General features: G+C 38.0%; 1 protein-coding gene across 6 annotated transcripts in view; it reads right to left on the reverse strand.

Annotated features, from left to right (window-relative positions):
• Nucleotides 1-25,261, reverse strand: part of TAB2 (TGF-beta activated kinase 1/MAP3K7 binding protein 2) — a 64,114-nt gene that overhangs the window by 7,203 nt on the left and 31,650 nt on the right. For 3 of the 6 annotated variants that reach the window (XM_017822043.1, XM_017822044.1, XM_017822048.1), the window contains exons 2-3: nucleotides 13,421-13,610; nucleotides 6,498-8,010 (exon numbers count right to left, since the gene is read on the reverse strand). In XM_017822043.1, the coding sequence (XP_017677532.1) occupies nucleotides 6,498-8,010; nucleotides 13,421-13,522 (1,615 nt within the window). In that variant the 5' untranslated portion in view covers nucleotides 13,523-13,610. Of the gene's footprint in view, nucleotides 1-6,497; nucleotides 8,011-9,881; nucleotides 10,172-13,420; nucleotides 13,611-15,339; nucleotides 15,360-19,904; nucleotides 19,925-25,261 lie in introns of those variants that run through there. The other 3 variants (XM_017822047.1, XM_017822046.1, XM_017822042.1) reach the window with 3 other exon arrangements.

The raw sequence follows: 25,261 nt of genomic DNA on the forward strand, positions 1-25,261 counted from the left end.
AGATTTACTATTAAATATCACCACAAAAGCAGATAACACTGCTCAAAGCAATAATCACCTTCTACAAAAAAAAGTATTTCTTTAAATAAATCCAGAAATCATTTCAACTTCTTCATAGTCATTAATCCATCCATTCAATCAGTAATTCACACAAACTGGGATCAGTTTCATAGACCATGGATACTTTTATAGCACCGAAGACATTATAAAAAAGTAGCAATAACAAGACTTTCCAAAAGATTGAATTTGCCTCACAAAGGTCTTTAAGTCAAACTCCAGCTGTAACATAATATTTAGTTCATCATGATTTCTTCAGGTACCAAAAAATTAGAAGCACTCAAATTTGGTTGCCTAGGTTTCCTGAGTAGTAGCAAAGGAAAAAATAGCACATCACAAAGATGCAACTTTCCACATCTCTGGCAGGCAGAACTGTCTTCTGCTGTAACTCCTGCCTGTTCATTCAGTCACACATCATATTTTGTCTTCCAGAGGTTCTTCAAAAATAGAAACCACGCCAAACTATTTTTGTACAGTGTTACAGACTGCAAAGCCTTACTGAGACCCAGTCTAGGCTTTTGAGTCATGTGTTCACAAGATACTGAAATGACAAAGCTGATGAAGCTTCTGGTAGGTTTCAATCAAATCAGAGAAGTTTACATAAAGAGGCACCTTCATTTCAGGTCAAAGTAGTCACACCATAGTTAAAGTTGCAACTGTGCTCATATGTAATATAAAAATGTAATAACTAAAATCTCAAGGTAAAGATTTTTGTTGAATTATCAGGTAAGTATTCTCAAAAGATATTATCTCCTCTTGTAAAGCCTTTTAAAAATAGTGGAAGAAACTTTTCTCATTTATGAACCCCAGTAGTTACAAATGCAGCTGCAACTATAAAGAAATGAAATCAAAGGCTACTTTGCCTCTATTCCTGCAGGGAGAATACAGGCCCTTTTTCCTTCTACACTTAATTTCCACTTTTAGACAGTCTCTTCTATTTTTATTGCTTTGGTATTACTGCTGAGGTAACATCTCAAAGCTCAGGTTATTGGTACCTGACCTGCAGCAACACAGCTGTGCTCTACTGACCAGACTCAGAACTCTTCAAACCTATGGATGCAGGCTGCTGGCATACAGCCAGTACCACTGGATGTGGTAGGTAAGGAAAAATGTTACCAGAATATCTCCAGGTGGCATGGCATGGACTCAAGACTTTGACTTGTGCATCCCCCACCTCCTTTTTTGTTTCAGCTACTCTCGTAAAGGGAAAACCCCCACAAATGCTCATTTCAATGTTCTCCCACTTCTGTGGTTTAGAAATTTAGTTGTCATGGAACCTCACAAGGGGCAGAAGGCACTGATGGATGCCCACAGCACTATTACTTGCTCTCCATTTTCACACCAGGTCTGTAAAGTGATGCCATTTATTCTCCTACCAGCTTTGTGACTACTTTACCATTTTACAATTTCAAATCCCAACAGGTTTTGAAAAACTCATTACAAAATTACCATTATGATTAAAGAAGAATCACTTGATATTAATTCAGTCACAGAATATTCTGATTTGGAAGGGATCCAGAAGGATCATTGAGTCCAGCTCTTAAGCTAATGGTCCATATGGTGGGAATTGAACCTGTGACCCTGGCATTATCAGCACCATGCTCTAAACAACTGCATTCTGTATTGCTATGCTATACTTCTTCCACTAAAAGAAACCTGGATAAGGAATGCGAAGACATTAGTTTAAGTGGAGACTTTCACACAGAATTTGGCAATTTTCCTTAAATACAAAACGGGCCGCTGCAGGAAAAAAAATGGGTTGGGGAAGACAAACCCCTCCTCATATCCCACTGCATTACTTATGAATGGAAACCGGCAATTTAGGTATTCAGCTCCCTCTAGCGTTGCTCAGAGCAACTGAAAACGTTCAGAAAAACACTTCAACTTCTTAATGGCCAGTCTTCGCGAGCGAAGATTTGGGAAAGGTCATTAACCCTTCGAGCCTGCGCAGTGGATTTTTTAGGTGAGACACAGCGTGCGCTGAACTGAGCCCACCCTTTAATCCTGAGGTTCATCTGCCGGGGCCGAGTGAAACTCGGACAGTGGCAGTGAGGTCCCCAGGACGGACAGTGGCAGTGAGGTCCCCAGGACGTAGGTTTGTTTAGAGTGACCTTCTCTTAGATGGATTGCCTCACAGGGCTAACGAGCTCCATCTGCCCGGGGGGCCGGGAACGCAGCGGAATCGAACCCGGGTCGCAGCGGTGAGAGTCCTGCACCCTAACCACTAGACCACCAGAGGCCCCCAGTTCAACTTCTTAATTACGTGCAAACAAGGTACTTCAATTTTTTCAACTTCTGCATGTTTGCATTCAACAGACTGGCAAGAACATTACACTTAATAATCTAGCAGATGCCACTGCTTCCTTTGATATTCAAAGTGCATATTTTTCACACGAAGGCTGTGTATCATTATAATTACAGAGAGTATGAAAGTCTAGAGGACAAAAGTTCACTCTTCCTCCCCTAGAGACCTACTCAGTCGGGTTCTGAGTACACTTGTAAGTTTGGAAGTGCGGGCACACTTGTTTTCTCAAGGCCTCTTTGAATCTGAATTTTAAATCTAGAGTGTCTTCTGTTATTGTGTTTCTAAGCTAATCTGGGAATGCAATGATTTCACCCTATTCTACAGACCTATGAATTTCTGAGATTTCTTGGTTTGCCAAATATGGAGGGGAATTCTGGCAACGCAATTACTCTGCGGCAGTAGGTTTGTGAAAGTCTCAGGACACACTTATGTTTGTGCATGTTTTCAAAATCTGTCTTTGAAGCTGCACAGAATTCAGTTATTTGATACGCAACTTCAATAGTTCAAACTGAATTTTTTTTTTTGTTCTCCCCTTTTCAACACTCTCTTCATTTAATTTTTTAAAGAGAGCATCACTGAAGAGTGGGGCCTGATATAGAGAGCCAAATATAAGGCTGCATTTTTTTCTTAGATCACATGATGCAGTGGGCTCAAAGCCTCTTGGAGCATGGGGCACAGCTGTGTCTCATTGAAGTCTTCTTTTTCCTAAGCATCTACAAGGACTGATAGGAATTTGGGAAACTTGTTTCCTGCAGCTTTTTTTATTTTCAAAAATTTGAAAAAGCTCCAAGAAGCTAAAGCAAGAACAGTGCAAAATGTAAATTTACTTATCTAGTTTATCAATTCACTTATTTACATTAAAAACACAGTGGCAAGAATTGCTAAGCAAACATGCACCCACATATATAACACCTATAGATGGTATCAACGATTCATTCTGCATACCATCCCCTTCCCAGGCTAAAGAAAATAATCAGACAGTCAAAGCCATGTAATACTTAACTAAGGGACTTAAGCTCCCAAGTAAGAAAACATCTACCTAAAGATTTTATTACACAATTATGCATTTTCTTGATGGGATGCCTTCCCATTATACAGATGGAAAGCTACACACAGAATGAGCAACTACTAAATAATTATTTAGCCTCACTATTCAACACGAGTACATGCAGAGTGAACATACACCACAGCAACATATCTGAGTACAGAATTTTCCATTTCCAACAGGATTTCACTTTTTTCATCCGTAAGACACTTTAAACTAAAGTATACATTGAAATCTCATTTACCTCCTTCATATTAATAAAAATAATTAGAAATTGAAATCTCTGCTAAGTAATGGGAACCAATACTCCTGTACACATAGAGAACTGACACTAAATAGATTGGCATAAAAATGCATCCTCTTTCGGCTGTCCTTCTGGGCATGCACCTAGCATTACTCTTCTCACAGCTTTATTCTTACTGACTTCAGTAGCGGATGCTCAACATTTCCACAAGCATGTCCACAGTATCTCAAATGGGAATCCCAGAAAATAAGAAACATCCATTAGCAACCACTTCTGATAAGTCTGGTGAGTTTCTTAGCATCACAGAGTCAGTACCAGAGATATACCTGAGCATTCCATGGTAACGATAGTCATTTTTTTCTGAGCAGTATCCACTCCTTTTCACACTACATAACCTCCAGATTTGGCAGAGATCTGGGGAAGCCACCTACTACCTGCTGCGACTTACTTGGGAGGACAAAGAGAAATCTAATCGTGGAAGGAGACTGGAGTGCCTACACACATAATTAAGTAAAGCTTCTCAGATGGCAGACAGCAGCACTTGCAGATAGGTCCAACACATCTTCTTTTCTCCTGGGTTGGACCACGCATATAAATGTAGAGTAAATAAAAAAAGTACAGGAAATTTTCTTTGACACCAAAGCAACTCCACCTTCCACCCCAAGGTTCCTTCTACTCCAAGCCAGTTTCAGTTCTTCCTGCCAAGATAAGGAGCATTCTGGCAGAAATGGAAAAGCTGATGAAAATACATTTTTCTCTAATCATGGCCAGAGAAACTGCTCATCTGTTCTGGTTAAAATTAGAATGGGACAATCACCTCGCATGGAAGGTTTTTGGCATAGTCTGGCTAAATTATAAGCACTTTAGAACACAGCCTCACAAAAGAAAGCATCGAGCAACTCAAATCCCTTCTTGTACGTAACAGAAAAAACCCCATTGCTAAGTAAAAGAAACATGTTTAAAAGCAATAATTAGAACTTTCAGGTATCAATATTATACAAGCAAGCCTATGACAGACTTCAACTTTCCAAAGATTAAATAATAATAAAAATGTAAAAAATACTGCATTTACCGCAGCAGAAATTAAGCACACATGCCAGAAATCTTCTGGATGTAAAGAACTTTGGAAGCATGAGTATACTTTATATGAACCAGTGAAAGACACAGAAAGGTGGTCTTTCCCTGAGGTCCCTAAAGCTGTACCAACCCATATCATGCATCTACACTTCATCTAAAAGCTGCATTTATGTCTTGATTTCAGGAAGAGTTGGGCTCCACAGCAGGTCTGAGGTCAACACTTCTGAACTCTTATGTTGTGTATCAAGTTTGCCTCATCTTGATAAACTGAATGCTGATACTTGCAGCCTATAGAGATTGTGCAGGTTACAGTGGCCATTGCTACCAAGAGTACAAGAGGTAAAGAACTAGACCTGGTAGAAGTCAGTGCCGTCAGAAAGGCAAACCAGGAGAAAGGGATATCCTACATCAAAAAGTACTCAAAATGCAGAATGCTTGGGAAGCAAGTTCATGATCTAGAAGAGTATTTAGAGCCTAAGGACAAGATTTCAGCTGCTTAATTTCTAGGTATACAAAATCTTCTAGGACTAAAACTAAAAGAGCCAGTCAAGTCTCCCTTCAAAGTAAGAAAAGGGAATATGACTTCTGGGGGGCAATTTGTTTTCCTTATCTACAGATGAGTAATTTTCTGAAGTTCTTTAACTACGCACTGAATGTAAAACACAGTCTAGGATGATTAGCTTTTGGTTTTCACACCTAACCTTTAGAAACTTTTGAGTTAGGATTGACTACTCCTCATCAAAGATAATTACATCCAGAAGTAGTGCACAAGCTATAATTAGTGTTCATTTACTTCATATAGTATTCCAGATGCAGACATGGCTTCTAGTCTCCTGATCACTGTACTTACTTACATAAAACAAAATGGCTAAATTTATCTGAAGAATGTTTACAGTGGTCATGGAACAAGCCCATTTTTCTAATTCTGAACTGTTTGGTAGGTCCAAAGAGGACCAGTGAGGTCAAAGACAAATTATTTTGACCACTTCTCCTGAATACTGCTTAAATATCCTAAAATTCATTCAGCATCTTTATACAAAAAGTCCACAGGAGGGTTAATAAACATCAAGTTGGTAATAAAAGCATGCAAACCCATGAAAACAGAAGAAAACAGATTAACAGGTTATATTGCCATATCACATATTTTAAGTTTTATCCTTCCATTTACCACTGATCCCGTAAAACAGCTAACTTTGGTGTGGTGTTCCTTCTAATGTTTTATAACGTAACAGAAGTAAGTACCAAGACTTTAAGATTTTTATTGTCAGGCACACAGTAGGGAACATGGAGGCCAAGACTTCATCCCATTAATTGCTTTTGAAGTCTGCTTTTCTTCTTTCTTAAATAACACTTGCAAAAAGAAAAAATGGGAACATTACCCAATGGAAACAGTATCTCAACTGATTTAAAAATCTGACAGTGGACTTGTACCTTTAAGTCATTAAGACAAGTCAAATAAGAGTAGATGTTTCTTTCAGAACAACGTAAAAATGAAGATGTTATGACTCCACTTCATTAAACAGATAACATATCTACTTAAGACAAACAGAAGAATTATCTCCAAGTATTCAGTTACATGTCTTTACCATAAAAAGAAATCTGTGATTTGCTTATGAAGCACTTTTATTTATTTAGAAATACTCATGAATGCTAAAGTTGACAATACTGTATTAACATCACAAAGGTTACTAACTGTCTTCTGTTCTGTAATCTACACACTGAATGGACAACCTGGTCAAAATCTCTATGATTTATATTAAGAATATTACCTTGTGTGTAGGCAGCATCATCAGATCCCATACTCAATTTCCGTGCATCACTGATCCTATCCACATGTGCTAAAACAGGGTCAGTAAGATGCTGGATACCCTCTGGTTCAACATAGTGATCAGGAAGGTTTAGAAGGTTTGTAGGTTCAAAAGTTGGGGACACTACCCCTGGGGAAACTGCAGGGGGCTTATTTGGAGAAACTGTAATTTTAAAAGTATATTTTGTGTTAGGTTGCGTAACCACCACTCGAGGAGAGGTTGCAGTGGTGCTGTTGCCCACTGCTCGACTCTTGGGTGGATGGTGATGAATAAATGCAGGACCCATGCTTACTTGACCAGACATATTCCTAGCAGTAGTAGATACTCCAGGATTTGTTGATATGAAAAGCGTGGGCTGGTTCCGCACAAGTTGATCATCTCCTGTTGTGGCATTTGCTGAAATGTAGACCTTGGGCTGACCACGAGTGATCACTTCATCAGTATTTGGAGGACTGGCCGATATGTAAACAGTGGGTTGACTTCTACTTAATGTCTGGCTGTTGAGGGAAGAGGGAGCAGTGGAGGTGCGAGGGCCAGTTGAACGCAACTTAGAAGTACTATTTCTTTGTGGTGGTTCAAGTTTGATTTCAATTTGGTTTTTGCGAGGTCCTGTGGATATATTCTGAATGTTGTATTGGCTGTGAGCAGAAGATTGAGAGCTACCAGATGAATGAATCATAGGTGCTTGTGGAGTAGTAGGAGAACTGATAGGCATGTAGACATGAGAAGTCTGGTGGCCTTGCTGGTTTGGCTGTGTTGAGTGTTGCGATGAGGTATGTGGCGTAGTACTGGATGTAGGAATAGTAGTCCAGGGACTTGGCTGTGAAGGTTGGTAGACTTGCTGAGGGTGCGTGGGATTAAACTGAGATGCCCAGCCTGGCTGTTGCTGTGTCTGTCTAGAGGTACCACTGGGAGCTGTGATATAAGGCCTAATGTAGATAGAATTTCCCTGTGGACTGTTAAGTACAGGAGGAGGTACACCATGTATGTGCAAAGACGTAGGGGTATTGCGACCAGGCTGAATGTTTGGGGCTAAAGTTACCATGATGGGGTTGAATCTGGGTGTTTGTTGAGACAAGTTAGATACTCCTTTGCTGCCTAGGTGAAATCCAAGATGCTGCCCTGGATTAGAAGTACTAACTGTATTAGCCATCCCAAAGACATTAAATCCTTGTGGAACCTGCGCAGGTGCTGTCTGTGGTTCCTGTTGAAACAGTTCATTGTTGGACTGACTGGTTTGAAGGTGTCCATCACTAACACTGTGAGCTAGAGTCCTACTTCCATTCATTCTACTTCCTTCTCTTCCATGGTGATAGACATTCTGTGACTGCAAATCCAAATTAAGAGATGTCATGTGATTTCGTAGTCCAGGAATCCCAGAATCATCCGAAAAACTTAGGTCTCCTTCACCGTAGAGATACTTTGTGCTCTCCTGAGAGAGAACTGCACAACAGGCATCCAAATTATTGTTATTCTATAAAAGACAGATGCAAGTTTGACATTAGTGATTAAATACTGTCATAGTTATACATGTATACACCCAATCACAACTGATAAATTAACAATGTAGCATCAGACAGAAAGCTTTAGGTGGCTGGCTAGCATAGCTGCTATGCACACACAAGGGGCTTGCATGTGAAGCTTACTATCCTGAGAACAGAGACAGCCAGAGGCACCAAGGGCAGAGGTCAGCATTGCTGCTGAAGCAATGACAGGGAGATCCTGGACCTTGACAAGCTAACACTATACAATATGATACACCTTGGATGAATACTTTTCCTATTCCTTCTCAATTTCAGAATAATCTTCAGCAGAGACCAAATCTCCGGCTTGAGGAGGAAAATGACAGCAGAAGTGGATTCACAGCATCTGCGTGTTATTGGTTAACAACTTAAAAACAAAAATAAAAATATATGTTTATTTTAAATGTTTTCCCAAATACTTCAATACCAGCTATGCATTACCTGCTGCTGAAAATGGAAAGTGAATTTTATGCAGAGAAGAAACATGCTGACCCAAGGAGTTGTACATGACTTCAGAAGAAATGTAGAAATTCAGTTTATAAAAATACTGCAGGATTACTATTAATGGAAAACCCAGGGGACATTTGTATTTTCATTTTAAACCACTGCTTGCACAGCTCCTAAATATTTATATTTGTACAAAGTTACTTCATAAAACCTGTAATAGGATGACTTAGAAAAGAAACCACAACCTAGCTAATTTGCTTTTTAAGAACATTTCAGAAGCAAACTGCTCATCTCTCTTCTCTTTTTCCACATGTTTAGTAATACTATATTCCGATCTTCCCAATTTAGTTTCCTACATAAGGATTTTTAGAAAAGAGTGAACATGCGTCAGTGGCATAATTTCTTAATATTGTGCTCTGTCTATATCACTTTTCTTACAGAACCTCCCTCCCCTCACCCCCCAAGAAATAAAGGTTAATACTTTCAGCCAGAAGAGCATCTCTTCAGGCCCAGATGTTAATAAAACTAAAGAGGTGTCAAATTCATCCAGCACACAGAAAACAGTTATTAGAAAGAATGCACGTGACCAAGGAAAAAAACTGCACATGCCAAGAAGTAAGGTGATCAGTTAGTTAAAGAGTAACACAAGCAAGATAAATTGATCCATGCTACATGCTTTCTATCAAGTTACTTTTGTTAAACTAGCAGACCTATTTCTCTTCCTTCAACCAAGATGAAGGGTGACAGTGTTGTGCAGACATAGCAAGACCATCTCTACCTTACACATTTACAAAAAAAAAAACCAACAAAAAACCCCAGAAAAAAATGAAAACAGAAGTGGGAGAGGGATGACAAGGCTAAACTCCACCCACAAAACCAAAACTATGTGTTTATACAGACCAGATGCAGTTCTGAACTCTTTAAAAAAAAAATAAAAAAATCCCCCACAAAACCCAGCCACAAAACCTCTTAAAATAACAGGATTCCCTAAAGGCTATCTAACAAGACAACTGTATGTAAGGATTGTTGCAGAAAAGTCTTCATATATATGAAAATGGGTGAAATTGATGATATGTGTATTGGCTCTAGTTTGGAATAAGCACCAGAGAACAAAGTAATCAAAGGAAGTTAGTAGTGAAGAAAGGAAACACACAGACAGAACAGTGGGTAAGAAAAGATAAGAACAATAGCCTTGTATTTGTTGCAAAGGAGAAAAGGGAGCCAGAAAAGAGAAAAAGATAGGATGCCACAGAAAAACAAGCTAGAAAGATCTTAAAGGCAGATTTTGCATGAACTTAAGTGAATTAAAATTATTAACAGAAAGGCCAAAAATACCAAACCAAAAAGGAACAGGCCAAGCTTGCAAGGCCCTTACATTCAGCTTGAATGCATTTCTTTGGACAATTTTTTTTTCTTTTTTAAGACTGCATCCAATCAATTCCAAAATTTCAGTGACGTCAATGAGAAAATTGGAGAACTCAAAGGGGAAACGGGGGCACATGGAACCCCTGGCATCTTCTGGCTGGCAGAGGCAGAGTTTCAACCGCTTCTAGCTCTTTATAGATCAGAGAACCGGTTGATGGCAGAACTGAGCATATTCCAGCAAAACAATACCCCTCATCTTATCTCTGCCCATGTCCCAATTGAGTTTAAAATGTTGGCACCCTGAAAGAGAAAGAAAAAAAAAGAAAGAATAAGAATGTTGGAGGGAAATAAGGAAGCAAGGAGAGGACGTAGACTTGAGGAGCAGGAATTACAGAATGCTCCAGACACAAAAAACAGAACAACAGGGAACAATGTCCACAGATCGCAGGCACTGCAGTGACTCCTTTAAATGAGGAGAATGGAAGAGCTGAATTGCAGGAGGCTTGTTGGGAAGAACAGAGGGATACAAAACTTTTTAGGAACATTCAGTGCTGTCAGCCCAAGGCTTTTTACTCCCTAATTAAGAGGGTTTAAGTTTCATCCTATTGGATCTTTGGTGGTTCTCTGGTTTTAGTATGCTATATATTGCTTAGACATTTCAACAGTGACCTATTTACCTTGAGACATTTGCATATTCTCTTTATCCATAATTTTTTTCATTATAAGCATATAATGCTACAAACCTTTGTTTAAAATTATGCTGTGTTTGGCTAAAAAGAATTCAAGGAGGAGGACTGAAGTATCTGTATAGCTTTTCATTCATAATTCACAGTGATCTGAAGAAACTTTCCTTGTTATAAAAACCTCATCAATAATATTATAAACTGCCTAACTGCTTAAACTCTTTCAGATTCTCTCCTAGGATATCTTATAATGCCTAGCTTAAAAATCACTTCACCCTGACATATCAGGCACATTAGGTATTGTGGGGGTAAGGCAAACACACCATTTCTTATACCTGATAATGTCCTCAAGTACTTGTCTTTGACCTAAACCACTTACTGCCTTTATTGGAATTCCTTTCACTATGCTTAACTACAAGGCAGCAGAACTCAGGATTTACACACTGTTGCAACAGTATTGCAAACACGTGCACAAGTACTCTCAAATTCTGCTTTTCAATCTTTCCTGCCAGTCCAAGTACAAAATTTGTTGGTTTAAAGAAGTCATGTTAGGCAGCTTTTATAATAACAAACCCCCTCAAACAAACCAAAACACAAGCAAGCAAGCAAAAAAACAAACCCACAAAACACAAAACCAAAAAGCCCTAGTAACTCAGAACAGAAAAGCTAGAAGCTGAGTCAGAGAAACCAGAGCTCACAATATTTCAAAGAACCACCGAGATGACAGGATTCTGTTGGTGAGTCTTAGCTCTGGGCTAACTAACAAAAACAGGTAGCTTTCTAGTGTAACAAATTAGTGTAACAATACTGCACACATGGAACTCAACCCTCAAATAAAAACACGGAAGTGTTTTTTAAAGAGTCTCTTACGAAAGCTGACCTAAAACACTTCCTCAAAAGCTAAAGCCTCCTTGCATAAATCTGTTAAAGTATGGGACGTACAGTATCTTTTCTTCACAATTATAAGGCTCTTTTTATTAAAAAAAAAAAAATCCACTGTATTCAATGTTATGAAGACTGCTGAGTCTCCCTAAAGACAAGCATTAGCTTTTAAATTTATCAAGAATTACATTCAAAAGGTGATTACTGATACATTCACCCTGTCAAGTCCACTGACCTTGCTCAACAAGCAGTTCTCATGTTTTAAGAACAAAACTGTACTTGTAGTATTAAGTCCTACAAAGCACTAATATAAAACTTGCAGTGTACAGTCTTGAGAACAAATATAGTCTGGTTCAGTTTCCTCTTCAGCTAAATAATTAGAAAGAAGGGGTTGGGGAAAGCTTGAAACCTCACAAGCCCCAAGCAAAATTTTGTCTTCTTGTAAATCAAAAGCAATTCTCTTGAAGGACTGCACTTTTCACAGCTTCTTAGTCTAACGATTCTTCTTAGCAAGAATGGAGAGTTATGATAAAGTCTTGAAAATATGAATGTTAAGCTGGCACAGTTTAATAAGTTTATTACCAAGAGTACGAACACTGTATTTGGATGTATGTGTGTGAGTACATATACATTTGTGAGTACACACATATATGTATTTCATAAATAAAAATACATATAAATAGCAAGACAAACAATTATGATATAAAGGATGTTGACTCCTAACCACAGATGTCCTAGTCATAGTCCAGAGACTATTAGCTTCTGGGAACCCATGACCCATCATTTTTCAAATCAAGTGTTGTTTACAGATTATCAGTATGAATATTAAGATAATTCTCTCATTAACTTGAGTACTCAAAGGTTGAGTATCTTAGATAATGAAAAAAATTCAATCAGTATGGATGCTTTGAATCGCTGGAAAATGCAAAGCAAACATGTTTAAGGAACATAGTTAAGTAAGTCTATCAGCATTTGTTAACTCTAGGCATTTAGGTGTCCCTACTGGGCTTTGGATGGGCATACTGATTTATCTGCTGAAGTAGCTAACGTCATATTATAGAGTAGAAGTTGCTACAAAACATGGGCACGTATCCTGATAGTGGCAGCATTAAAAACAGCACACAGACGTTCAGAACATCAGTCTACGGTCTTAGCACTAACTGCAGCACCTGTGAAAAACGCTTTGTTACCTTCAAGCCCAATAGAAATCCATTAATTAGCCACATGGACTCCAGAGCTACAGCAAAACAAATGAATCCCATCTGGCAGCCAAAGCCCTAGGAAGCACTGGGCAGAAGCACACCAGTGCATCACACCCACTCAGGTCTAACATGGTGGATGTTAAGCTACAACCATCTAGTCCTGCCTGATTGAGCCTGAGTCAGACAGAGAATCTGAGTGTGCCCACATCACACTTGCCGGTGCAGAAGTTACCTAAGGCCACCAGTGCTGGCTCTGCAGGCCAAGGGAACTGGGAGTGGAAAGCATTGGGGCCAACCTGTATGCAGGCAAGGGCCCACTAATTACCTCAAAGTCTGGAGACTAGATAGCAAAGTTGCTTCTGGACCTGCCCTAAACATCAAATAAAAACCAAAATAAAATTTAAAAAATAATGCATTTTGTAGCACTGCCTTAAATTGTCCCTGTTGGACTCAAGTTGGCTTTGCATCCCTCCTTTTGCCACAGTTAGTTTTGACTCCTGAGATGGCCAAAAGGCATGAGCATACTGATTGGTGAGACCATAGTCTCCATGCACACACTGATTACTGATTTATAGGCTGGTTTACCTCGGGCCACCCCTCATTAGACACCGAAAAAGAGAGGCCAATTTAACACTTTGCTTGCTGTGCAAAATAAAGGAATTGGCTGTATTTGTCTCATTTATAAAGAAAAATAGTAAGAAAAACATCTGTTTTCAAAGGAGGCACCCAGGCTTAAAATAAGCACTGCTGCTTACTCTTACAGTCATTAACAGAACACTGACCTGTAACATGCATCTGGATACAACACCTTCAGGTACCTCAGGAAACTTCTGTCGCAGGTCATGTAAAACCTGAATATCAATTTGCTGGCTTCCTTGGGCCATTCGTATATTGCCTGGTCAGGATTGTTTTTCAACAGGCAGTTTTAGGCCTTAGTAAAGGGAGTACTCATCTCTTCTGTCCCAGCATTTTCTGGAAGAGAAAGGAAAGCCTTGAGACATGGAAAGCAGGTATTTTTGATGCAACAAAAAAACACTCCACAAAAAAATGAAAAACAAGTTTATCAATAACTGTACTGCAATACTTTCCTAATTAAAATTTGTATCTGACAAGATCACAGCAAGTCCACAAAAACAGAGGATTCCATTAAAAGAAGAAAATTGGTTTACCATAATTCAGTAGCAAATGCCATTTTTCCACCCCTTGTCTACTGAACAGTCCTTAAGACTTCCTGCTAAATAGTTAGTCCCCTCTCAATCCTCCTAAGACCTCTTATTTTTCTTTCCAATTTCTCTAACCTACATTAAAGCAATCCATATCACAATACACTCTATCAGAACAGTAAATTCTATAATCTCCATCTCAAGTTCCCTGTACAGTACTAAGAAGTTTGTACTTACTCCTTACGTAAATTTTATCAGATGGGCAAAAAAAGCACCTTCACAGCTGTTACAGCAAAAACTCCATGGAAAGAGATTAATGCATGTAGAGTTTTCACAAAAACCACACAGAACAAATTGAAAAACAGTATTTAAACCCCATCATCACCCTAGTGCTTCATTTCAATAACATATTTTGTATTCTAGCTCATTTTTCAGTGTCTGGAGTCTCAATAAAACACAATTTCCAGTTATTACTCCAAAACTGCCAACTATTATAACAATTATCTTAAAATTCAAAGAAGTGCTACAGAGAAAGTTTTCTGCATCTTCATGAGACATAAAATTACTTATAGGGCATCATCCAACGCTTCTGAAGTCCAGCTATGTGTTGGTAGCATGCAAAACTTGAGAGACTGCTTATTTTTATTTTACTACTGTACTTTTAAGTTTCAGTGGCTTAGAACCAAGATGGATGCAGGCAGTTAGTGCAGAAAGAGCTAGAATTAACATCCACTCTATAATTTTACTGAAGTTACTAAGAAATTTTTGTACGTGTGCATCAAATGTGGCACATGGTGGAATATGATTACATTCATCGTATTATGGATAAAAATAAACCCAGTAGGCTCTGATTCCACTATCTTCATTCACAGAGAAATATACTACAACATATTCACAAAAACAAAAAAGGGTTTTTTTCCATTTCAATTACAATGGGCAACTAATATGGCTGCACTGACTACATAACATGAAAAATGCCCTTGTATCATATGAATATGAAGGTCTCTCTCCAATCATCACTTAAAAAAACCCCAACCTACTGCAGAGCATCAAAAGATTATTAACCTTACAGAAGTCTGAAGTAGAAGGTAAGGAGGCCTCATGAGGCCTCTCTACTATAGTAAAAACAGATTAAAAGGTTTTTTCCCCAAATATTGATGTTTCAAAGAAACTACAAAATGGACTCAGTCTCCATCTCTAGAGGAAAGCTTAAAGGAACTGAAAGTTACTTTGACAGATGCATGGCAAGGGAACAAACATGTAGTGCTGTTGCAGCCACAGAACTCAGGATTCAGCAGCAGGACATGCAGAATGTTGTTAGAAAGTTATATATACCAGTGGCAAATAAAAGGCACAGATGCAAGAGTGAACAGCCAAGACTGCCAGTAAATAGACTGTAGAAGAAAAAGGTACCAACGGGAGGTAAGGGAAACTGCTGGCAGCAACATTCTGGCTTCATTCAGAGACTTGGGCATAAAAATAAAGGCAATACAGCATCATAGAAGTAAAGAGAAAAATCTATTCAAGAAATTAATTACCAGAAGGAAAATCTAGCAATGGTGACTCAGAGAAAGTATTCTTCCTAAAACCATTAATATCAGAGTTTAATTAGAAAGCAAAACTTTTAAATACTGAAGTACAGTACAGTATAAAGTTATGCTTGTAGTAATGACCATTTACTGATCCTTTTACATCCTGCTTCTAGTTATTTCAAAAAAACCCCTTCAGTGTGACTTTATAATGTTGAAAAGAGACACACAGAGAGATCCTAGTGCTCATTTTTGCCAGAAATACTAACTAACCGGAAGAATTAATTAGCTGTGTTCTTTTAAAGACTACTGGCATGATCCCCAGACAACTTAAAAGGCCTGGAAATCGTAACATGATGGAGCTACTGTTGAAGCTTTATTCTGTGAAAACTATTGAAACCAAAGTAAACAATGTGTCATCTCCCAAAGGCTACTCAGATCCATGAGTATGAGTCACAAAATAAACTGCCTCTCTTGTTTATTAAAAAATTCAAAGATGACAATGTGAAATATGATTCAGATGGCAAATACTAGGCCATTATAATGCTGGACGAATAGCTAGCTAATAAATAAATAAATTTTAAAGTCTCCTTTTTTCTGACAGAGCACATGTTCAACATAGAGAAAATTCCTCAATATCACACTGACTTTTCACAGAACACTTATAAAGCAAGTGTTCTTCAGAGTAAATTCTGCCAAACCAGACCTTATGAAATAATTATACCTGACAAAGTCTTCACAAAGAAGCCGACAGACTAGAATGTTATCTGCACTTCTTGTTCATTACTGATCTTGTCTTACTGCAACTGCACATCCAGTCCATGCTGTAAGAAATACCACAGGCAAGTGTGCCGGTAGTAACATAACTGCTGTATAGAATAATTCCAGTTGAAGTTAGGATACGCTCATAATGCCTGAAGTCCCATTTATGGTCAGCTACCATTCTGGAAACAGCCTTTGTGAGTTCAGAACAGCTTTTGGAAATATGCAGAACTGCCTCAGTAACCAGCACAACTTTACGTTCCCCAAACTCAAATCAATGCAACCTTTATAAGTCCCTTTTTACTTCAGCTACATCTAGTAAATTGCTTGTGCTTTTCTGTGGTTTTAATCTCATCTGTGTTTTACTCACATGGCTAAAATGCTATAAAAGTAATCTATCTAAAAGCTTATTTTAGAAACCTGGTTTTAAGTATTTCTTAAGAGAGTGAATGCAGAGAGAAGAGAGAACCTTGTAGCATTAATGGTGCAGATTATAGACACTGTGCATAAAAAGACTGCTGTAATGACAGCAAATCAGATGCAACAAGTTGCAATAAAAGCCCAGTAGAGGCTGCTAAACTGCCTGTTGAGATTAACAGCCAAGGGATTTCTCGTGTCTCTTTTGATGAATCCAAGAGGTGCAGAAAGACAGCAGAAACAGACAAGCAACTATAAAGACGACTGAAAAAAACCCTCCAAATCCTAACAAAAAACCCCAAACCACTCAACCCCTCTACACTTATCTCAGGTTCCTTCAGCAGGACTAAGTAGTTCCCTCCCCAGTTCTCCCAAACTATGCATCTATCCATTGAATAACTCAAAGAAGGAAACTTATCTTCTCCCTTTCTTGCTCCATGCTTTCTTGAGCAGTACTTTCCCCCATATATTTAGTAACTTTTCTCCTGTTATCTTATCCAAGTGCCTATACAAACACTAAGCCAACAAAAGTCAAAAAGCTTCTATGGTCTGTTTTTTCAGCCAGACCTCAATTCTGACGTTTCACTCCAATAACTCAATGGAAGGCCAACCTCAGTTTACTTTCCATTGAGGAGTTTACACTAAGTGGCTTGAACAATAAAGTATAACTGATATTAATATGGAATATTAATTAACAGTGTATTTTTGTATCCCTACTGCTTGGAAAAAACAAAGAAAAATCAGACCATAGATGCCATATTCTTCTCTTGCAACCCACTTCTCCAACCTCTTGCTTACCAATTTCCATACCTACTAGTCCTACCTTCCCTTCCTCACTTATAACTGCATATTCTTGTTACACATGAGACTAGAAACTCTCACTATATGTGCCTAATAAATGGAGTGGAGAAAAATAAAAATCAAGAGATACCACTGCATGCAAGGTCAACTTTCCTTAAAGAAACGGGTTCCTAGCTCCATGGAGGACTGTACAGTTTTAACCGTGTCACTGACAACTTGCAAGCAGGAAAGAAGAAAAACCCAAGAATAACAAAACCAAAATTGTATGACTCTCTGAGAAACTACACTACAAAAAGCCATTTAGAAATTAAACAGCAAGAAACAACGAAATTGTCTTCTCCCCTAACAGACTTTTTCTGAAAGTTTACATGGAGTCAAATATCAGACAGCCTGAATACGCACTTGTTTTCTTAAAATTTAGAGTAATTTTGTAAGGGAAAAAATATAGAAACAAGAACATTCTCCCACAGAGTCCCATATTCTTTCTGCAAAAGAGATTAAGAAGTAAAATGACAGAATATAAAAGCCTACACTAACATCACTAATGCTTTAAATGCATATTTTAAAAGAAAGTGTGAGAACTGGATGACGGAAACTGCTTTATTAAATATTCCTAGCAGAATTTAATTGTTCTAATATATTGCTCAGCTTTTCCATGGCTAATTTGAACCATTTCAACAGTTCTTCACCGGTTTCTCTGCTTAAAGAAGAACATTATAAAATCCACAAGTTATACTTCACTTACTACCATCCATTTCCTAAATAAATAAAAAATTAATAAAATTAGCCCATCACAGATAGTTACTGATCTCATCTTCAACCCAATAAACAGTGACACTCCCATTTACCTATTTGCCAGATCTCTACTCTGCACTGTTCTGAATCCAAACAAGATCACAGAGGAACAAGGAGGATATAAACCTGATTTCATTGTGTGACCCTAAAACTGAAAAAATCAGAACTGCAAATAAACCAAAAGACTACTATAATACAATTAATGATGAGCAAGGTCAGAGGAAAATTGTAAACTCTGCAACAGTTCAAAGAAATAATCTGTTCCTATGGAAAATTTATTTTAAGGGACCATACCTGGAAGCAATTCTTACCTTGAAGCACGACTTGGTATTTTTTCTTCCTCCAAATTCATTATAAAGAGTAATGTCCAGAAATAAACTTTGATTTAACACATTTCATAATGTCTTTTAAACTCCTGGCCTGAATAACAATGTACTATAATGGGTCCCATAGCAAAAGTGTGCACATATAAAACATTTAAAGAGATTTAATCTGTCAGGTATTTCCTTGGAAACTATGAGCAGTTATACAATTTCTTTTTCAAGGAAAATTAGTTAGTTGAGATTGTACTTTTTTTCGCGTTGAGCAAATAAAAAAAACAGGGCTTTGTTTTGTTTGACCGGGAATTATTTTAATTCTTGCTAGGTCAGTCATGCTAATGTACACATTAAGGGATCCTATTAATGGTTTTTACACAAATTTGTCTTGGATTTTTTTTCTTCCCTTACAGTATCTATTAAAAGCAAGGCTACCTTCTTTTACTGCATGTCATTCTGTGGATTCTACCAGAGCATAACTGACCTTTCCATAGCTCAGCAATATGTTGGCAAACCTCCTACATGAGCACCTTAAAAATGAGGTTTCTAAGATCACTACAGAGAATTCCTCAGGAATATGGTTTCTTCTTTCTATCAGAAGAGTTATTGAGCTCGTCTCAAACTATTGCTAGAGTTGACAGTTTGAAATTTGACCTGTATTCCTCCCACAGAATGTTAACAACAGAAATCTGGATCTGAAAGATTTCAGATTTGTAAAAAGGGTTTTAATTCACTTTTACTGGAGATGAAGTAGAGGCGAGGAAAGAAAAACACCTCTAAGACAGTAGAGAAGGCGTTTTCAATTCTTTCTACTCTTCTCCAGGGCCCATCCAACTGTTTAATAGCAATACTTCTCACGTGCTTTCCTGTGCACACAGTTCCCACAAAACTGCTAAAGGCTCTACATCACAACACAGCCTTCTGGTGGAGAACATACTAGTCCTCCTGTCCATCTCCACCAAACCAAATCAATCTAATCAGGTTGAAATTAAAAGGTCACAAGCAGAAAGTCCTAGGCATGCCATTTTTCTTCAGTTTTATTCCCTGATAAATACAGTAAAAGTGCAATTAATTGCTATCAAATAACCACATGAATCTGAAAATTGGGGCTCTACCTATTAAATTGTACTGGAAATATATGTGAAGATAAAAATCAAGACTACTGAATGTCATGTGTATCTTAAATACAATACTTGATGAAACTCAGAAATGTGAAGTCTCAGAATGTTAAAAATCTATCTAGATGAAACACTTCCTTCACCTCAGAAGCAACCATACACTTTCTATGTGCCTTGCAGCACCTGTTTCATGGCAACTCTAAGATGTCACATGGAAATGAAAAATTGCATTACATAACCCAGTCAGGGTATTTTTATAGATTATATTAATGAACTCCGCAGTAACTCTAAATTCTCCCTGTGTTAAGATTCCAGTCTTAATATTCTTCATGTTAATTTTACCCGGATAATCAAGTCTCTCTACCTTTAAGTAGTTTCACTCCCTTCTTTTCTATGCATCTGCATTTTTGCTTCCATTTGTCAGCTTCCTAATGAATGAAAATTCCATTATTAATTCATGAGAAGGTCAAGTAGCAAGTATTAACCTTCACATCCCCAACTGTCATGGTATTAGGTTTCTTCCACAGTTTAACAATGAGAAAGTTGTGAAGTATATTCCACCTTTTTTTTTTTCCTTCTGCACCCTCAAACTTCTACTTTGGTTGCAGCATAAAGCTTCCATAAAGATAATCTTCTATGAACTCCCTGGAGTCTACTGTCAAATACAGGTTTTTTGAAGAAGTTTTGTTTTTAAAAAGTATGCATTATTTCCAGTGCAACTGTTTTGAGAGCTGGAGGAAGAGGAAAAAAAAGAAAAAAAAATTCCAGTCAGAGAAAGAGGCAAGAAAACCTATGACCAGCCTTTATTAAAAAAACTTGGAAAAAAAAATTAAAACAATGACACAGTCTACACAGAAGCATGATTAAACTTTTTTTCTTCAACTCACTTATCTCCTTTAAAGTCTGTTTTTGATTGATGACTGAAAAAGATACAAAGCCTTCCTAAAATGAAGCAGTGATTTTAAAACAACCAGTTTAATCTAGCTATATGTTATAATCTCTCACAGATTCTCTGATCACAATATGCACTAATGTAAGAACATAAATATCCTACTTAGCCAAAAAAAGGGTCATTTTAGCTCAGTGTTGTTTGCAACAGAGGCAACAAAAAGTAATACTCAGGAAGAATATGTAAGCCTGAGTCTCTTTGTAGCACATCCCTCTCATTCTCTCTGCATGTACAACCTTGTGATTGAGGAAACCAGAGAGCAGTCGCCTGTCTATTCTCTTTACAGAACTGTTGATGACATATTCATCAAATTCCTTCTGTTAACCTGCTGAAATTATCTGCTCCTCCAATACCCTGCAGCAAAGAATTCCAGAATTTTATTACTCTGTGCAAATAATAATAATCATCATCCCAAAATATTCCTCAGACTTTTCTGAACTTTTGTCCTCTAAGTGCTGAGTGCTACGCAGTTCTAAGGTTGCAGGATTTGGTAACAGTTCTGCACTCACTACGTGCATGAATTCGCAAGCTTCACTCATAAATCCTCCTACAACCTTCACCTCTCCAAATTGATAAGTCTGTCTTCTAAATGCCTCATTGAAAAGCTGCTGTCTTGATTAAAAAAAATTAAAATAAAATCTTCACACTACCTTCTGTAACACCAATATATGCTCCCTGAAATATGGGGACTGTAGTCCTCAGTACTCCAGAGAAGGGCTCAACAGGGCTTTATGTAGGAATAAGACAACACTATTGATACCCAATACCTCTGCTGGCTTTTCCATCTGCTGCTGAACATTGCACCAAGAGTTTTATGTAACATTCATGAATCCAGGATCTCTCTTCTGCATTGTAATCCGTTATCAATATAGAACCTGTAAGCATGACCAGGCCTATTACACAAGACTGCGCACTGGAACTTTAATAAGTTATTTCTATCCCTCTCTCCCACCTATGCTTTTCCTTCTCCATACCTAGTTCCCTAAATATCATTAGTTGTGAAAGTTTCAAACACTTTCCAGTGTTTTACTACTTCATAGTTCGACGAGTAGGAGATAGCTCGGTAAAAGCTGCAACAGAAAGAAGAGTCAGTCACAGCCAACAAACATCATCATAGTTTGGAGTCAAAAAAGTGTTAAGATTGTGATACAAAGCCTGTTGTGCATTCTGGTTGTGACCACAGTAACAAGTACAGTAACAAGCACCTGAAAGTGTTACTTTGTTTGTCGCTATCCCCTTGCTTTCAGGACTTTTAATCACTACACACAAATCAATTCTAAAAGTTGGCTCTGAGTTGGCTCCAGAGCAGTTCGTAAAGTTTCAGTTTTTATATCTGACCGGTCCAAATCAGATGAAAGTCTTCCTTGAACAAGTTACTCCCAAAAAGCTGTAGATGTTCAGGCAATGTGCCAGTAACCTAACTGCTGTCTAACAGCAGCAATAAAATGGATGTGAATGACAAGTTCATTCAATAGCTTCAGGAACCTCTACAATAGCTGATTCTGGGCCAAAGGGGACTACCCTGTAGCCTAAGTACACAGAAGCCTATCTCAAAACCTCTTGGCTCCAAATGCCCTTTTCAACAGTATGAAATCACATTCCAATTAGACCTGGATCTGCAGAGCTTGCAGACTTCTGGCTCCACCACTGAAAACCACAGTCCAGCATGACTGGCTGCTTCAGAGCTGTCAATCTGAACCCTAGAGTCACTAGTCCCATGGCAGTTTCACAGAAACCAGGTAAGATTCAGCTTATGCTGCTTGCTAGGCTCATGTTTCATTTAAAAATCTTCAGCTAAATGCAACAGACATGGGATGAAATAAGAATCATGACTTCTAGCAAGCTAGATATTTAGCAGTAGTTTTTAATAGCGATTTCCCAGTTTAAAACCAAAATGAGACAGCACACACGCTAGATATCAAACCTTTCAGTAAGAGACTGATGCACGGGATTAGTATCTGAAGGGCCACCGTGGAGGCCGCACATAGGAAGGGCATGATGCTGCTCTTTGTTCTTAGAAGATCACATGACCAGGAATACCTCAGGATTTCTCAATGTAAAGCTCTATTCAAAACTATGCATAAACAATTTCTTTTTATAAGACAAGAGGAATATGACTTAGAGAAATAAACTTAGATGGAAACAGTTTGAAATTGGATTTAACCAAGCACGAAGAGAATCAAATCCACATTGAAATACGGCAGTAAAGAACAACTGCTGCGTTTCGTACTGAGGAGCCAACAGATTCTGTGAAACAAGCTGTTTATGCTTTACCATGCAACCACTGTAGAGTTCACCCTCCATTACAGCATAGCTACAAAGTATCTCAAAAATTAAAGTTACCCACAGCCTGCTGTTAACTTTGCACACCTTAGCTTTCATTCTAAAGAGAACAGCAAGAAGTGTCATCAATTCAGAACTAAGAGTACTGTTAACACTAAACCCTTCTCAGTGACTCGGAAGACTGTGTCAGAGAGACACTTCAAACCCACACGGTTTGAAACTCAAGATTTATCCATGAAAAAAAATTTCAATTTCATTATTGTATTAATTCTAAGACAAGAGAATTCTAAAGGCTGAAGAAAAGCTAATTTACCTGCATGATATATAACAATTTTGCTTTCACTTATAGTGACCTACAATTGCTGAATGTAAAATTATCCCGCTGTTGCATTTTCACAGCGGTGTAAAGTCTGAGTGTGAACTTTGTGCACTTTTAATATGTTCCCACTGACAGTATTACCATATTTTTTTTAAGATTCATATGAGAACAAACAAGACAAGCCCTGTTCCTGCTGTACCATGTTTTAGAGCTTGCCAGGTAGTTCAATTTCTGATATGTATTTTGGGTTATTCAATTCACAGAGCTCTGGAAAGCCTCTGTATCCAGGCAAATAGCTGAACTTCAGCAGTTCCATACAGAAGCCAACAACAGCATTACAAATCTCAGAGCTTCCATTATGTAACCCAATCTTACAGTGGTTTTGCTTGTGACTAGACTGGTATTTGAAAGACTAATTTCTGTGTTTCATACCGATACTAAAGCAATGCAAAAAAGTTCCATTATCCTAAAACTGTAAGTCAGAAATGAAGTTAATGAGAGATCAAGGGACATGACAGCATTCTAGGGAGAACATTCCAGAATCCAAGTATCTCAATAATTGCCCATAGCTACAGACATAGGGTAATCATTTTAAGCTAGAAGAGCATATATCTAGATTGGACATAAGGAAGAAACTACTTGTGATGAGGGTGGTGAGACACTGGAACAGATTGCTCAGAGTTGTCGGTGCCCCTCGCTGGCAGTAATCGGGTTAGATGGAGCTTTGAGCAACCTGACCCTCTGAAAGATGCTCCTGATCTTTACAGGCCCCTTCAGATCTAAAGCATTTTGTATCAGTGGTCTCCAAGTCGAAGATAACTAACTCTTTTAATGCACTGGATTTTGGTGCAGCTAAGTAATGCTTTTAGAATTTTTTCATGCAGTTACATGATGTTGCTGAAGTCAGGCTGTATAGCAAGTTGTATGCATACAATTACATTAAGAAAAACATATTCACAAAAATCCCAGTAGCAACAAGCGATGCCGATTGTTTTCTTATTCACATTATATGCTGCGTCCTTTTTTCTAGTATTTGAATTACATTTTTCCTTAGAGGAAAGAAATGGTTTGCTTATAATATTGGTCTAAAATGTTGTTATAGCACACCTAGCGTATAAAAAATGAAATTTTTCTAACAAACAAACAAACAAAGCCCTCATCCCAAATAATTTAAAAGTTATGATGAATCTTTCTTGTTGCTTTGATGAAAACATTAATTTATGGGAAAAAAAAATCACAAGTCATTCGCATCAGTCTCTCTTTCTTAGGCCCACATAACACACAGGATATTTCCTGATTTTGTGAGGAAGTTTTTCTAATTATTTCCCTGATTTCATTGAACCAATCTCCACTCTTTACTTTTTAATTTAAATTTCTATATTCTTAGATGTGCAAGCCCAGTCTAGACAACCACTCACTTTGGCACAACCTGGTCACTGCAAGATGGCCCAGCAAGACAGGGGTGTCCACTGTCAGAAAACAAAGACACAGGAAGCAAAGATGTGCAAGTCCTACTCAAACAAAAGCTGGTTCTCAAATGTTTATATGACTACAAAAAGAAACAAAGCACACATTTCAAGTTCAGGACTATTTGCACCTTTTGACACTCTCTCCAGTGCTTTGAAATTCAAATCAAAACATGCATGTTCTTATTTGGAAGACATTCACAGTTTGGCAAGTATGGTCTTTTTATTATTTCTTTGCCCTGTTTCCTTTATGTCTCTTGACTAAACCAGGTAAGTAGGTAACTTTAGCTGTGGTTTAGACAAGCAGATGAAACAAATTTAAAGATTTTAGTATAAGCCCATATGAGTTACCAATAAGAGTGGCAAGAGGTTGCCTAAAGGCTGACAATTCAATCCTCTTACTGAGGAAAGAGTAAGGTTAACTACAAGGGTCTAAAGGAATATAAAAGATATAAGGCTAACTCCTGCCATAAGTAGAAGCTGGAGAAAAAATTCCAGGTCTGGAAAACTGATTTGGAGGAAACTACCACCTCTGCTCTAAGACTTAAATGAATCTTGTTTTCTTTGTAATGTTCCCAGAATAGAGTCAACCAGCCAAGAGATTTCTCCATCCTTCATTTATTCTATTGGTCCAAGGATTGTTAGTACTGCAGCAAGGGCAACAGTAACGCTAATGTTTTTGAATGCAGTTGTCATGGCCCAGT

This window comes from Lepidothrix coronata, unplaced genomic scaffold (genome assembly GCF_001604755.1).
Source record: "Lepidothrix coronata isolate B3197 unplaced genomic scaffold, Lepidothrix_coronata-1.0 Scaffold94, whole genome shotgun sequence".
In the NCBI taxonomy this organism is placed as follows: Eukaryota; Metazoa; Chordata; class Aves; order Passeriformes; family Pipridae; genus Lepidothrix; species Lepidothrix coronata.